The sequence below is a fragment of the Crocodylus siamensis genome, chromosome 4 (genome assembly GCF_052110815.1).
Source record: "Crocodylus siamensis isolate JL-2025a chromosome 4, ASM5211081v1, whole genome shotgun sequence".
NCBI classification, from domain to species: Eukaryota; Metazoa; Chordata; order Crocodylia; family Crocodylidae; genus Crocodylus; species Crocodylus siamensis.
The window spans coordinates 113,802,595-113,816,916 of NC_143398.1; the positions used below are offsets into that span (position 1 = coordinate 113,802,595).

The 14,322-nt window shown below is 46.3% G+C and overlaps 1 protein-coding gene across 1 annotated transcript in view; it reads right to left on the reverse strand.

Annotated features, from left to right (window-relative positions):
• Positions 1-14,322, reverse strand: part of CACNA2D4 (calcium voltage-gated channel auxiliary subunit alpha2delta 4) — a 182,736-nt gene that overhangs the window by 68,510 nt on the left and 99,904 nt on the right. Inside the window, exons 24-26 of the mRNA XM_090041104.1 lie at positions 13,103-13,202; positions 6,380-6,503; positions 2,878-2,958 (exon numbers count right to left, since the gene is read on the reverse strand). Of these exons, the coding sequence (XP_089897230.1) occupies positions 2,878-2,958; positions 6,380-6,503; positions 13,103-13,202 (305 nt within the window). The remainder of the gene's footprint in view (positions 1-2,877; positions 2,959-6,379; positions 6,504-13,102; positions 13,203-14,322) is intronic.

Sequence of the window (14,322 nt, forward strand, 5' to 3'; positions counted from 1 at the left end):
GGGGAACAGTGAGAAGCAGAAGGGGGCTGGTAATTCTGTGTGACAATAAGTGATCCATACATATTCCCTTTTGTATGGGAGTCCCTATACCTAGTGGTCATGATTTCTGGTTTGATTGCTCATGATATTCATGAGAGCCTAATGCTCCTTATTCAGAATTTGAACCTGTTCTTTTAAATTACTAGATGTGTTTTGCTGAGTACTTAGGAGGCTATGCTACTAAACACAGAACACAAAGACAGATCATAAGGTCTTTGGGGCCAGAGATGCAGATGGACAGACTGATGGGAGAGTAACATGATGCAAGGAGACAGCATTGTTTCATATGGGAGCAGTGATCTCAGTGCACCAATGACACTATACTCCACCTATGCACAGGGCTGGACCAACCTTAAGGTTGTCCAAAATTGTGGCAGATGATGTTCTGCCTTCTGGGAATTGCTGGAGCAAAATAAGGCCCTTCCCTTTCCCCCACTCAGTGCCAAACACACTGCTGACTATGCAGTTCCCAGGCAGTGCCACTTCAAGAGGCTGTGGCAACAGCTGCTCAGCCCATTAGGATGCTACTTTCTATGCTTTTCTGAAGTTGACTGCTCTATGAGTATGCAGGAGAAAGAGGTCTGAGGAGCTGAGCAAGTTGCCCCTTCTCTCCTATGAAGCTACCATTGGATTTGATTAGCTCAGGGATTTTACTGCTTTCTCTGCCAGCAAAGTGCCAACCAGCTGGCCCCCAGAGAGTCTCACCTCCTGGTGGTGTCCCAGCAGGTCAATGAGGTCCTTTCCCTGTAATAAGGTCACTCACTGCAGATGGCAATGTTGCTAGCACACTGCTGGGGCATGTGCATATGAGCATCTATGAGACTAAACCCTGGATCTCAAGTTTTGGGCTTTTTTTTTATGCCCTATCAATCTTCTGGGAACACAGGCCTTTCCTGCATATTCTATGCAGCTCAGCAACTATTTCAGCCATGTCCCCCAGTGCATTTGTCCAGTGCCCAGCACCACACAGCAACTGCAGTAAGCATCTCTTAAAAAGGAACTTATGCTCAAAATGGTGGCCTATGACCAACCAAATAACTGCTTTGTGAAGAAGGTGATGCAGCAAAATAGATATAATCTAAAGAGAGAGAGCTAAATGCTGGCACAGTCTCTAACAGTTTCACTGGGATTTTAAATTACTAAAGTATTTTGCCAGCAGTTGCATGTGACTAGGGCAGCATCCCTCCTGAGAAGGATAAAGTCCCAGGTTACTGACTCCCTAGGGACTGACAGTCAACGTCATATAATCTGCAGGCAGGGCAGCAAGGGCCTAATTACCATTTCTTATTTTTTATTTCTAGTGAAAGGCACTGGACTGACATCCCAAGAGATAAACTTCTGTCTTATTAATTATGATTAATAATCTAGACATTAGTTAATGTTTGCATAATGCTTTGGAGCTTCAAAGCACAATGTAACTGGGAGACGTTATTACTTCACAAAGAAAGATACAGTAAAGCTAGTAGCACTGGAAATTTCCCCCAAGATGAATCTTTCCTCACACCCTGATTCTAGGTCCTGGTTGGCCTCTACATGCCAGTCCAGTCAGGGCTCTAAACTGGGCAAGACTGGTCGCCAAGGAATATTTTCAAGTGCTGGGAAGACCTCCAGGTGCCTAGAGCCAGCAAATAACCCTGCACTGACAGTGCCTCTTGCAGCATTTTCTGTAGGAGCACAGTCAGGAGATAGACTCACCCAGAGCATACTGTTTTGTTTTGAACTATAAATGGCTACTGCAATACAGCATAATTTAGAGCAACCCCAGAGGCTTATACTTCCCAAATCCCAGGCTATTACTGAGGGTCACAGCATCTCTCTTCTATAGGTCTCTCAAGCAGACAATCTTTTCATCGTATTGGTTTTGATAACAGTTTATGCTGCTTAAGGGTCTACCCTGAACACCATTTACCCAGTAAATGCAGTAGTTGACCCTCTGATCTGACAGCCCAGCTGTGTTAATCCTGGGGCTCTTCTTAGCAATCACCATTGTCAAATACTAATGTAAATAGGTCACAGATATGCTTATCACCTAACCCTGCATAGACAGGAGAAGCAGAGTTTCTAACTGACTTCATTGGCAGCTGTATGTCAACGCTGATGAAAATTGAAAATAATCATTTGGTACCTATACTTTTAGTCTGCTTCCTTGTATTGTGCCATGATTGATTCAATTAGGCCTAAACAATCTTGCACAGGTGGCTGTCAATCTGTGAATATCTCTGGTAATGGTGACTTTATAACCTACTTGGGTAACTTTGTTTCCTCACTAAGCTGAATTGTTTAAGTTAGAAAAATCTCCTTAATATTTAACCTAAATTTTCCCTGCTTTGGCTTAAGTTCAACTGAGACCTTCAGCTAGATATGGAACTCACTCTAAACGGGGTCCCTCCCCAGTTCACTCCAGAGGTGATGGATATTATAAAGCAATTTCTCTGGATAACTGTAAAGTTCATGCAACATCTTGGGCTCTCTTTAGAGGTGAAAGATCATTACTTTCCATGACACTGAGCAAAACTCCTTCATAGGGGGTCTCAAAGCTTAGCTTTTCGGAGAATTGGGAGGGATTTAAAGGAGAAACTTTGAAATCAGGCCTCATGCCCCCTTCCACCAGCAAAAGTTAGTTTCCAACTCTGCTGACCCAATGAATATTAGCCATGAAGTATACTGTCTAGTGCTTTGCAATGTCACAAATAGACTGAACAAATGAGAAGTTTCCCCACTATGTCCTTAGCAAGACAATTCTACAGCAATAAGAACTCACCAAGATCTCACCTTCCCCATTATACCACCATTCTTAGCATAACAGAAAACAGAAACCTGTACCTGATTTCTTCCTACCTGCAGCAATAGCTGTCTTCCCATCTACAGTCACAGCCACAGCTGTGCTCACAGTCACCACCTCTGGTCTGTCACTTCCCTCTGTAAAAATAAAAAGACAGCAAAGCTGATTACTTCCCCTCTATTGCCAGTAGAAGCGGGTGTAGAAATGCACACACTTGAGGTCTTTACTTTCCTTGGGGGGGGAAGACCAGAGAAATCACTAAAGTGCAGTAGGAATAGCCACCTCATCCCTTCCTTTTTCATCCATCCAGTCAGCATCGAAGGAAGCCTCCAACACTGAAGAGTCCAAGAATTTAGTCTAATGCCTGCATTAGTTAGTCTGCAGAAGCACCAAGCACCCTGACTGCCTACAAGGAAGCAGGTTTTCCTCTTGGGGGTATGTCCTGAGATGAGATGGAAAGAATATTCCCCTTCAGCCAGTTGCATTATTGTATTGCAAGGCCAAATTTTGGTCTCAGTTATACCTGTTTAAACTCCGTGTAACACCACTCTAAGCTAGCTCTTCTTCCTCCCATTTTTCTGTGTGATGGGACATTCTGGAGGGCATTGCATCTCCCTTGGCTGATACTGCTCCATGCATGGGTGCTCCGCGCTCTGATCTGTGCTCAAATTTTCTCAGAATGTACTGATACAAACAAGCATAGCTTGCAGGGTAGCATGTATGAATACACAGGGTGAGTCTACATGTCGCCATATTGTGACGTTGCTTTTTGGAAGTACTAAAGCATGGCGCAGTACGGGTGGTCACTATGCCAAGTGTACAGCACATGGCAGATTTCGCTGCTACGTCACTGTAGCAGCATGCTATACCTGGGGAGTGCACCGCTAGAAACATGTGATCCTATGTCATGTGATCCTATGTCACCATAGCGCATCGTATACTGCCACAGTCTGTCACTACATTGCTGCAGGGTGATGTGTAGATGTGCCCATACACATGTGCTGGCTGTTACTGTCAGATATGGCTCCTAACTCTTGTGAAATCAAGTAAAGGACATCATAGGCTGGCCCTGTGCCTGTTATAACAGTCACATTAGTACCACAAGCAGGATAGAAAAATGGCTGTTCTTCTAGTGCAAATATGTATTTCACAAGTTTGTTAATTTAAGGTATGGACAGATGTAACTGATATACTGGTATAAGTGGTTATCATGTAACAGTTATGTCTGCAAGTTCCTATAGCCTTATGTGAGTGGCAAATCCTGGCAATTTTTACCCTCTTTAATTCAGAGTTAAACAGTGGTTTTGCTACCCTTGTAGCATTCAGAGGTAACAGATACATCACAGCAGCTCCTGTGCACTCCCCAGCTGTAACTGTCACACTTCTTTTACAGCAGTTGAAAAGTAAATTGACATTTCAACAGCAGTTGAAAATTAAGTCTGTTCACAGCCTCTGCAGCTGTCCTAGGGCCAGATTCCTTTTTTTGGTTTATTTAAAAAAAATCTAGTTATTGGATCTATTTGTAGCACAAGTAGGGCTTGGGGTTTTCCTTTTTTTTTTTTTAATAACTCCTGTGGGGATGTTTTGAACATCAGTATTTCCAAGCATATTTTTTTTCTGCAACTGAAACCTTCCCAGCATATTGTGGAAACAAATATTTTACCTCAGCCAAGAGATGAAGGTCCTTTTCCCTTTCTCAGAGTTCTGGCACTTGTTTCTTTCTTTTTTTATTTCTGCTGTTATCATTCTTGCAGGTGCCTGACACATCCTGCACAGGACTTTGCAGCTGCACTGTGTGACTTAGCTTGAAAGCTTGTGTAGAGTTTTCCTGACTCAAGTTAGATTGACTTGCACAAGGGCAGAGATCTGACCTGCAGAAGCATCCTGCCAGGAGGATGCCCATTGACTGACCTGATCCTGCTTCCCTTGTGACCCCAAGCTCCCATGCAACATGTGTAAAGGAGGATTTGGGTCCACAAAAATGAAGAATCAAACCCTTCAAAGGGACATCATATATTCATATAACACTGGTGAATCACACTTTTCTTTGGCACTCAGTTGCTATTTTGTAAAATGTCCTTTCTGCTTTGCCTATCTAGCTCTTTGGTGCTGTGGTTCTCTCCTACAGGGAGTATGAAGAGCATTCAGCACAATGGGGCCTGATCTTGGCTGGGGTTTCTTATATTATGGAATATCCCAATATAAGCAATAGCAATAACAGTCCTAACTCATGCAAAACAACTTCCATAGGAGCTTACCTAAATCAGGACCTCAGGATCTGGCCCACAACACCTAGCAGCTTGTAGAATGGTACCATGGGTAACAGTTCATAGGGAATGAAGGTACAACATCCCACTATCACATTGCCTGTCAGCTGGAAACTATACAGGGATTTTAGGAGAAGTCACCCAGAAGGATGCCAGTGCTTGGCTTTCTAAGTTTTATGCTATGCAATGAAGTTGCAGGCAATGGAACCGAAGAGATCTCCTGCTACTCCCATGCCCATGCCTTTTGCCATTATCTGTTCTTTATCTGGGGCCAGAGAGGAGGGGAGAGCACGAGTGGAAGGTTCAGTGCATTTTCTCTCCCTGTCTCTTTCTATCCTGGTTCATCTTTTATATCCCAATCTCTCTCTTCTTTATTAACTCCTCTGTGCTGTACACTTCCCCACCCACCCACCCTCCCACCACAATGCCACAAAAAGCTTGAACAGCTAAAGTGCTGTACTCTGTGACAGTGCATGATCACAGGGGGCTGGGGAGGAGCACAGAGGGGATTTCTGCCTTCTTTGTAGGAGTGTCACATACTATTTTGTTCTGATTTTTCTTCCTGCACCCGCCCATCCTCCTCCTCCCCTGCAAAGCTCTCTGCAGGCTCTGGAGATCAGGCAGTCACATCCTGAGCAAGAGACACAACAAATCTGGTAGGCAGCTGTCATTTCAAAGCTCCATTTCTAGGGTATGCAGCCCAGCATTACAGGACTGCAAAGAGAAAGATGGTATTTTGGTAGGGATCACTGAGATACCTTTGGCAAGGAGAATGAAGCTGCTCCTCCCGCCCACATATGAGAAAGCAATTTCTCCCCTACCAGTATGGAAGAGCATGAAAAATAACCGACTCCCTCACAGCCCGAACTACTGCTTACCTGGCTGACTGCCATTCAAATCATTCCAGGCAACTGGCCTGCCAGTCTTCTCCCTGCCCAACATTTGCCTCACAGACTACCCTGGACATCAATTCCTTCTCCAGTGCCTTATCTTCCCATGTTAATCAAGACTGCTGTAGCTCCCTCTATTCCTCACCTCCCCAGGCCTGCTCTTCCTTTATCTCTCCTACCCATAACTTGCTGTGAGCTTTCTCTTGTTTTGCTTGTGCTTATAAGAAGCCTATGGCTGGATCTCAGCCTCTCCCTTGGCTGGGAGCATGGTGCAAGAGTTAGACTTGTCGGATGATGATAATGGAGGAGAGTGGGGTGGGTTCTGGGACTGGGGGGTTGTGGGTGAAAAACTCAACATTCTCCTTCTCCCCCCTTAGCTCTAGTGCAAAGCCAAGAGTCACCTGGACCTTCCTCTGAAGTGATACTGTAAATGAAGCTCCCTGAGGGGTGTTCAGCTGCTCGCCGATACCAGAGGGGGAAGTGATCCATGGTGAAGATACTTGACTTGTCCTGTTGTGTCAGGAACTTCCTGTAAGAGGCAATGAAAATAGCCATCTTTATTTGGAAGAGAGAAAACCATTCCTCCTGCATGTAGCAATAGGCCCACGGGGGGAACCCACTGCCCTTAGCACTTCCAGGGCACTAGTACAGCATCAAGGTAGTGCTGAGCAGCTGAAATACTGCCCTTACATTCCAATAGCACCTCTCAACCCAAAGCCCCCAAACAAATTACACATGACATACTGTATACAGACTTCAGTCACAGAAACAGCTCTTGCTGGGGTGGGAGTGGCTGCTGTCTAATAGAACAGGCCCACATCAAACAGCTGTTCAGGACAGAAGCAAACTGTGTCCAAATAGCTACAGGGGAATTTAGATAGGCAGACTAATCACTCAAGTAGGATGCTGGTTGGGATGTTGGGGTTGCATCTGCAGGGAGTACGATGGCTTTCTAAAAGGTAACAAAGAGGTAAAGACAACTATCAGGCCAAAATACCCAAGACAGTTTAGACTTGTCAGCCAATCATAGATGTGGAAGCACATGACCTGAGCAAAACTTCTTTGGATAAATTTCTGATTGGAAATGTATGCAAACAACCACAAATGCATTTCCCTAACCACATCAGGCTTCTTTCTCCACTACCACAGACCTGACCATTGTGACATGCCTTTACTGCTTCTAGTTGTTACCCTATACCTAGGAATGACTTAAGAATGCCCTGGGGAAACTTCAGCTGATTCAGCAGGCTGCAGCTTATCTTCTAAAAGAAGCACCTCAGTACTGTCTCAGACCAGTGTTCTGGGCTCAACACATACTGCCCATCATATTTCAGGATCCACTTTGAACTCGCAAGGTCTTCAATGCACTAGGTCTGACTATCACAGGGAAGGTCCCTTTCTCTCTGTGCTGCTCTCCAAGAATTCTCCAATCTACATGGTCACTACCACCACCAGAGCCAAGTGTCAGTCTCCTGGCTGCCAAGGAAAGGCAGTCTGGTAGAGAGCCCTTGGCTGCAGCCCCTATACTTGGAGATTGCTGTTAGCCAACATCTTTTTTCAAGAGCAGGTCATGTCCCTTTGCAAAGACTCAGCTCCCTATAAAGAAGGCTGTGTAATACATTCAAGCCGAGAGGGGAAGCCCATAAAATCTGCTCCCGATATAGTCCATCACATTCTCTCCTGCTTATGGGAGAAGCATAGTATAAAGGTCTATTTGCAGACAAGCAAGATACACATCTTGTGCATTACACATAGAGACTAAGGTGACATGTTTTATAAATGTTACTGGTAGAGACAGAGGAGGCAGGCAGACAGAGTTCAAAAATATGATTGATGTTGCAGAGGAATATCTGCATGAACCAACAGCTTCCTTTCTCAGCTATGCTATGGCTTGGTTTCTGCTCAGCCTGCTACACAGACCTTCTATTTTTCCAGTTTGAGTCACCAGGTGGTGCTGTTGACCATATCAATCTAATTGTCAACCTCCCACCCCGCCAGGCAGTTCACCCACTCTACATCTCCAAAGGTAAGTGTGATCAATATAGCCAGTAAGTAAGATGCTTGAAGCTGTAGTTCCTTACTTCCCCAGACTGGCATTTCATGAGTAGGTAACACCTATCTCGTTATCTTGCACTAACATGGATTAACCATCATGGTAAAAAATGAGCCATAGAATGGATGAAAGGGAGATGCAGGAAGTGCCTAATAAGAATCTGCACGGTGCAGTGCTGTGCAGCTGAAAACAATGGGCATTTTTACATGTGCTCCAGGAGGCTTGCGGGGGGAGGGGTGCTTTAATTAGTAAGCCATGCACCTCAGCATCGTATGTATCAGTGTCGACCACACTGAAAAATGGCAGTGGGACATTTTTGTCAAAGGTGCTTTAGTTCAAAGTGCCCCACTGCCATTTTTCAGTGTGGGGACACTGATATATGTGATGCTAGAGCCTGCTGGAGCGCATTAAATTTCCAAGCTCCAGCACTCAATTAATCAAGTCTGGTCCGATGCACTGGGTTTCCAGTGAGTTGGAGCTGGCTCCCTACACATGTGCAGAAAACCAATGCTATCTCTGCTACTCAGAGCTGTAAAGGCAGCTGTGTATCAATTTGTCTTGGTGCAGGGATGATGTTACCTCAACTAACAGCTAACATCTGCAGCAGGAATACACTCACAGGTGTTCCTACATGTTGGCAGTAAGGATCTTGTTACCTTAGGTAACAGCAATCATGTTGAAGTATCAACAGTGCCAAATGTAGCAAAAGGGATGCAGTTACCTCAGGGCATGTCATAGCAGGAGATACTGAGCAATGTTCTTGTGCCTGTGAGAGGCTTGCTGCTTGCTGTAGGAGTGGGAAGAGTTTTGAGTAATTTTTTTGGAAGTGCCAAGTCATGTTTTGAAAAGTGAGTAAAGCATTTGAGAGCCTAAATTCCACTGATTTTCCAGGAGACTTAGTTTCCTCAGCACATAAATCATTTGGAAAAAAAGGGTTGAGGCTTCTTGCTACATCTTATTGCACATATTAAGCTCCTGGACAAACACCTGGACAAACACTCTTTCCTGACCAGGGCAGGGGGCTGGACTAGATGATCTAATACAGGCTTGTCCAACAAAACACTTCTTTGAAGAGGGCCAACATGGTTCCCATGTTCAAAAAAGGGAGGAAGGAGGACCTGGGAAACTATAGGCCAGTTAGTCTTACCTTGATCCTGGGTAAGCTTTTTGAGAGAATTATCCTGGCGCATGTCCCCGAGGGCCCAGTAAGGGAGATTATGCTTAGGGGTAACCAACATGGGTTCATTAGAGGCAGGTCCTGTCAGACCAACCTGGTGGCCTTCTATGACCAGGTCACCAAATCCTTAGATGCAGGGGTAGCAGTGAACATAGTCTTCCTGGACTTTTGGAAGGCCTTCAACACTGTCTCACACCCCATTCTCATTAAAAAACTGGGAGTCTGTGGTGTCGACACCCATGCAGTCAAATGGGTCGCCAACTGGCTGCACCCAGAGAGTGGTGGTGGACGGATCATTTTCAACCTGGAGGGACGTGGGCAGTGGGGTCCTCCAGGGCTCGGTCCTGGGGTCCGCACTGTTCAACATCTTCATCAGTGACTCGGACGAGGGAGTAAAAAGCACCCTGTTCAAGTTTGCAGACGACACTAAGATGTGGGGAGAAGTGGATACTCTAGAAAGGAGGAACAGTCTGCAATTGGACCTAGACAGGTTACAAGCGTGGGCAGATGAGAACAGGATGGGATTCAATACTGACAAGTGCAAGGTGATGTACCTGGGGAGGAAGAACCAGCACCATACCTACAGGCTGGGGAACTCCCTTTTCGTCAGTGCACAGGCAGAAAAGGATCTTGGAGTCATCATTGATGCCAAGATGAACATGGGCCGACAGTGTGGGGATGCAGTCAGGAAGGCCAACCACACCTTGTCATGCATCCACAGATACATCTTGAGCAGATCCAAGGAGGTGATCCTTCCCCTCTATGTGGCACTGGTCAGGCTGCAGCTGGAGTACTGCGTCCCATTGTGGGTGCTGCACTTCAAGAGGGATGTGGACAGCATGAAGAGGGTCCAGAGGAGGGCCACTCGCATGATCAGGGGGCAGCAGGGCAGGCCCTATGAGGAGAGGCTACGGGACCTGAACCTGTTCAGCCTCCACAAGAGAAGGCTGAGGGGGGATCTAGTGGCCTGTTACAAACTAGTCAGAGGGAACCAGCAGGCACTGGGGAGTCCCTGTTCCCCCGAGCACCGCCAGGAGTGACCAGGAATAACGGTCACAAGCCTGCAGAGGGTAGATTCAGATTAGACATCAGGAGGCACTACTTCATGGTCAGGGTAGCTAGGGTCTGGAACCAACTTCCAAGCAAAGTGGTGCTGGCTCCTGCCCTGGGGCTCTTTAAGACAAGGCTAGACGAACACCTTGCTGGGGTCGTTTGACCCTAGTACTCTCTCCTGCCATGGCAGGGGGTCGGACTTGATGATCTGCTCAGGCCCCTTTCGACCCTACTAACTATGAAACACATGGCCTGTGGGCCGCCATGTGGCCCTCCATGCTGTTTTCTGAGGCCCGAGGTGCTGTGATGGGAAATGAAAGTAAACACTGCACTTTCATTTCGGGGGTGGGGGGAGAGGTGGTGGTGATGTGATACAGCTTCCTGTGAGGTCTTTGAATATGGCTCCCCAGCCCACTGGGTGATAAAAAGTTCATGATCCGGCCAGACATTCAAAAAGGTTGGACACCCCTGATCGAATAGGTCCCTTACAACCCTAAAATATACAAAGAAAGAGTATATAAAATATATATGAAAGAGTAAGGAGTGGGGCTGTGAGAGGGAACATGAAGAAGTCCCAATATTTGTAGTTAGGCAAATGAAAGAAGACCCCAAGTTTTTTGCCTCACTCAGGAACCTGGAACTGGCTGAAGTGGTCAGTTAAAGGGAAATGAGATGGTGTTTGAAACTTATCTAAGCAAAATAAAAAACTAAAAACATAAACCCCAGACAGTCCTAAAGATCAATACTAAAAGTGCAAGAGAGTAAGTGATGGGAAAAATGGTGTCACCCCAAAAGAAGAACCAAATTTCAGGGGCTCACTAAAGAAAGATTCCACAGTGCTTTGCATGGTAGACACAGGAATATATATATGCTGCTAACAGGAAATCACCTACAGTCATCTCCAACTGTATAAACTGCTATGCATGTATGATATGGGGCTAGCACTGATTTTCCCTGGACCACTTAGTTAAGTTCTAGGGCACATTCCTGATCTTTATAGTGCTGAACAGCCTGGACTTCCCATATCTACAACCTACTTAGAGCTCCAAGAAGAAAACTGTGGTTGACAGCTCTGTTCCTCAGACACAAGAGAAGCCTCTACAGCAGGGTACATCTGGTTGAGGGATGGAGCTTTATTGGGAGCTGGTCTGAGGCAATGAAATAAACTTCCAGAGAAACTAAAGACCACCCCAACATCAGTGCCTCCTGCTTGTATGAGCTATATTCTCTAGTAGAAACAGGATCCAGCATGCACATTTACAAAAACAGAACTCTAATAAGTCAAAATCTTCCACTCCACATGCAATTCACCCCACAAGGACAGAATAAGAGAGGACAGAGAACAAACAGCATGTAACAGACATTAGTCACACCACTTATTGTTTCACAGGAGAGTCCTTGAATATTACAGTGATATGGGCAGTGTGAGAACCTGTATAGAACAGGAAAGAAGAAATGCAAAACCCAGCAGCTGAAATTACAAGGGGAACAGAGATAAGCAATAGGGCTGTGTGAAGCTTTGGGTGCTGATCTGATTCAGAGAAGATACGGCCTGATTCAACGGCTCAGTCTCCGAATCCGAATCAAACTGCAAGACCAATAAAAAGCCAATAAAAATTCAAAGCCTCTGAATCAATTTGGAAAAGGTTCAGAGAAAGATCTGGAGATTCGGCGATTTGGGCAGTCCCTGCTGGTTGGCACAGGGAGCTGGACCTGGGCTCTATGCCAGTAAGTAGGGGGCAGGGAGAGGGGCTGGAGGGGGGGCCATGGGGAGACCATGGGTGGACCCCTGCCAGGCCCCATCCCCTGCCTGCTACCCCAGCCCCCCTGAGCATCCCCTGACTCATGCCTGCTCTCCCAGCCCCATCAATGTTGCCCCATCTGGTCCCAGCTACCTGGTTCTTTAAAAAAAGAACAAAACCCCCTACACTCACTGGCTCCTGCTGGGCAGGGTAGGGAATCCATGCTGCCCCTGACTTCCTCATGCTGCATGGGAGGCTCTGCCATGTTTCTCTATCCCTTGCCTGCTCTCCCAGCCCCAATGGTTGCCCTGCCTAGCCCCAGCGTCCCGGCACTTTAAAAAAGAATCCCTGCACTCACTGGCTGCTGCAGCAGCTGTTGGGGCTTCTGGGAGCTCGTGGCAGAGCCCCCCCTATGCAGCACAGGGCAGTGGGAGGCAGTGGAGATCACCCCCCTGCCTGGCAGGAGCTGGTGAGTGTGGGGCTTTATTTATTTTTTTTAAGGAGCAGGGACCTGGGGCTGGGTGGGGCAGCCATTGACGGAGCTGGGAAAGCAGGTGGGGGTTGTGGCCTGTTTGATTCAGAGATTTGGCCAATTTGGCAGCAGCCAAACCTCTGAATCAGATTCAGCCAAATCGATTTGGGACAGTGATTTGAATCACTGAATCGAATTACTGTCCCCCCAAATTGGTCGAATCCAAAGCGAATACTGGGCGCTTTGCGCAGGCCTAATAAGCAATTCTGAGTTGGAATGCAGACTGGAAGCTGATGAACACTCCTAAACGGAGCCAGAGGGTCTCTTGTGTCTGAAGAGCTCTTCTCCATTTTCTGACTAGGATTTTGGAACAATCAAAGGAAGGATTACAAACCTCTCAGAATATTCTACCTTTTATAGTGAAACCAGTGCCATTGTGGAATGAGATTTTGCCATATACCCAAAACAACCAAAGAAAGAGCCCCTCCCCTTCCCTCCCAACACAGTGGACTGACCTGCCCCACTAAGCTCTCATAGTTCCCCATTCCATTCCCTGTCAACCTGAATACGGTTCTAGTTTCTTAGATACTAAAAGAAACTCCTCAGTGAACTTGAAATTGCTAGGACTTGCCTGTCAGAGCGTTTCTCAGATCCCACGTACAAGATGTTCCTGATGAGGCCGGCCCGGGTGCCCAGAAATGCCACTTCGACCCCCTCATTGGTCTCACTGTAGAACAGAGAGATATCACAGTGCAGAATCAGTTTCCAGAGCTAGAGTCAAGTCCACACTGCTGCCATGTTTTAAGGACCTTCCAAAATGGAAGTTCAGTGAGTAACATATTGGAGTGGAAGGCTTCTTAATCTGTTGGGATTAAGTTCACCTGTGGTATAGTACAGAACCTGTAATGGACTTACTCCAGCAACTGGAACTGGCCTGTGCCTCCAAACACTGGCAAATTGCATCATTCATTAGCATAATTACTGCATTATTCATTCTTGTATTTCTGCTGTCTTGATTTGTTCATTTTATGTCTTAACAAGCAGGACTTAAACTCTTTTACTCCCACAAGCCCAGTGCCCAGTGGGAACTCGGGGAGGGAGTAAAGTGATAGAGAGGTTTGTGTCCTGGTGCTTTAGTCAAACCCTAGGACTGAGCACAACTTTTTATCTGGGACAGACAGGCTAAGAGATTGGGAGGTATAAAGTAGCTGAGTGACTCTTAGAGACCATGGAGTCATAGGTGGCATAGGTATGACATTGTTGTGAAGAACTTCATGTTGTGAATGGCCTACTGCTATGACTAACAAAGGTCAAAGATCCACCTGAGACAAACAGCCAGCAAGTTAGTGTAGTTGGGGTGCGCCAGTTGCTACAGACAACAGCACACAGCTAGCGATGTGGCTCGTGTCACACCTGTCTGCCTTTAAACACTCCAGACTGAATGACAGACATCTACAGACATCTACAGCTGGGGTCAGCCTTCAGCTCAAATCCAGAGATGGACTCAAACTCCTGCTTCTGGAGCTGTAGCCAGCACCATTACTGCTCTGTTACCAGGCTCTGGCACTAGGAACACGGTACTGTTTCTTTAGAAGAAGTTAATGTGAAGAACTGACAGCTTAAGCTGTGTCTACACTAGGATTTGTCAGCAAAAGTTTCATGCTATTGCTGCCCAAGGTTCAACTCCACCAATAGCAGGAGGAGGAGGAACCCAAATCCATGCCAGCCTCCCACAACCACCAATGATTTTAATACAATATCAACTGACTGCTGAAGGCAGATCTGATGGACACAGTTTGTGGGCATAGATATCTCAGGGGTAGCAATTATGGGAAAATCTGGCCTCC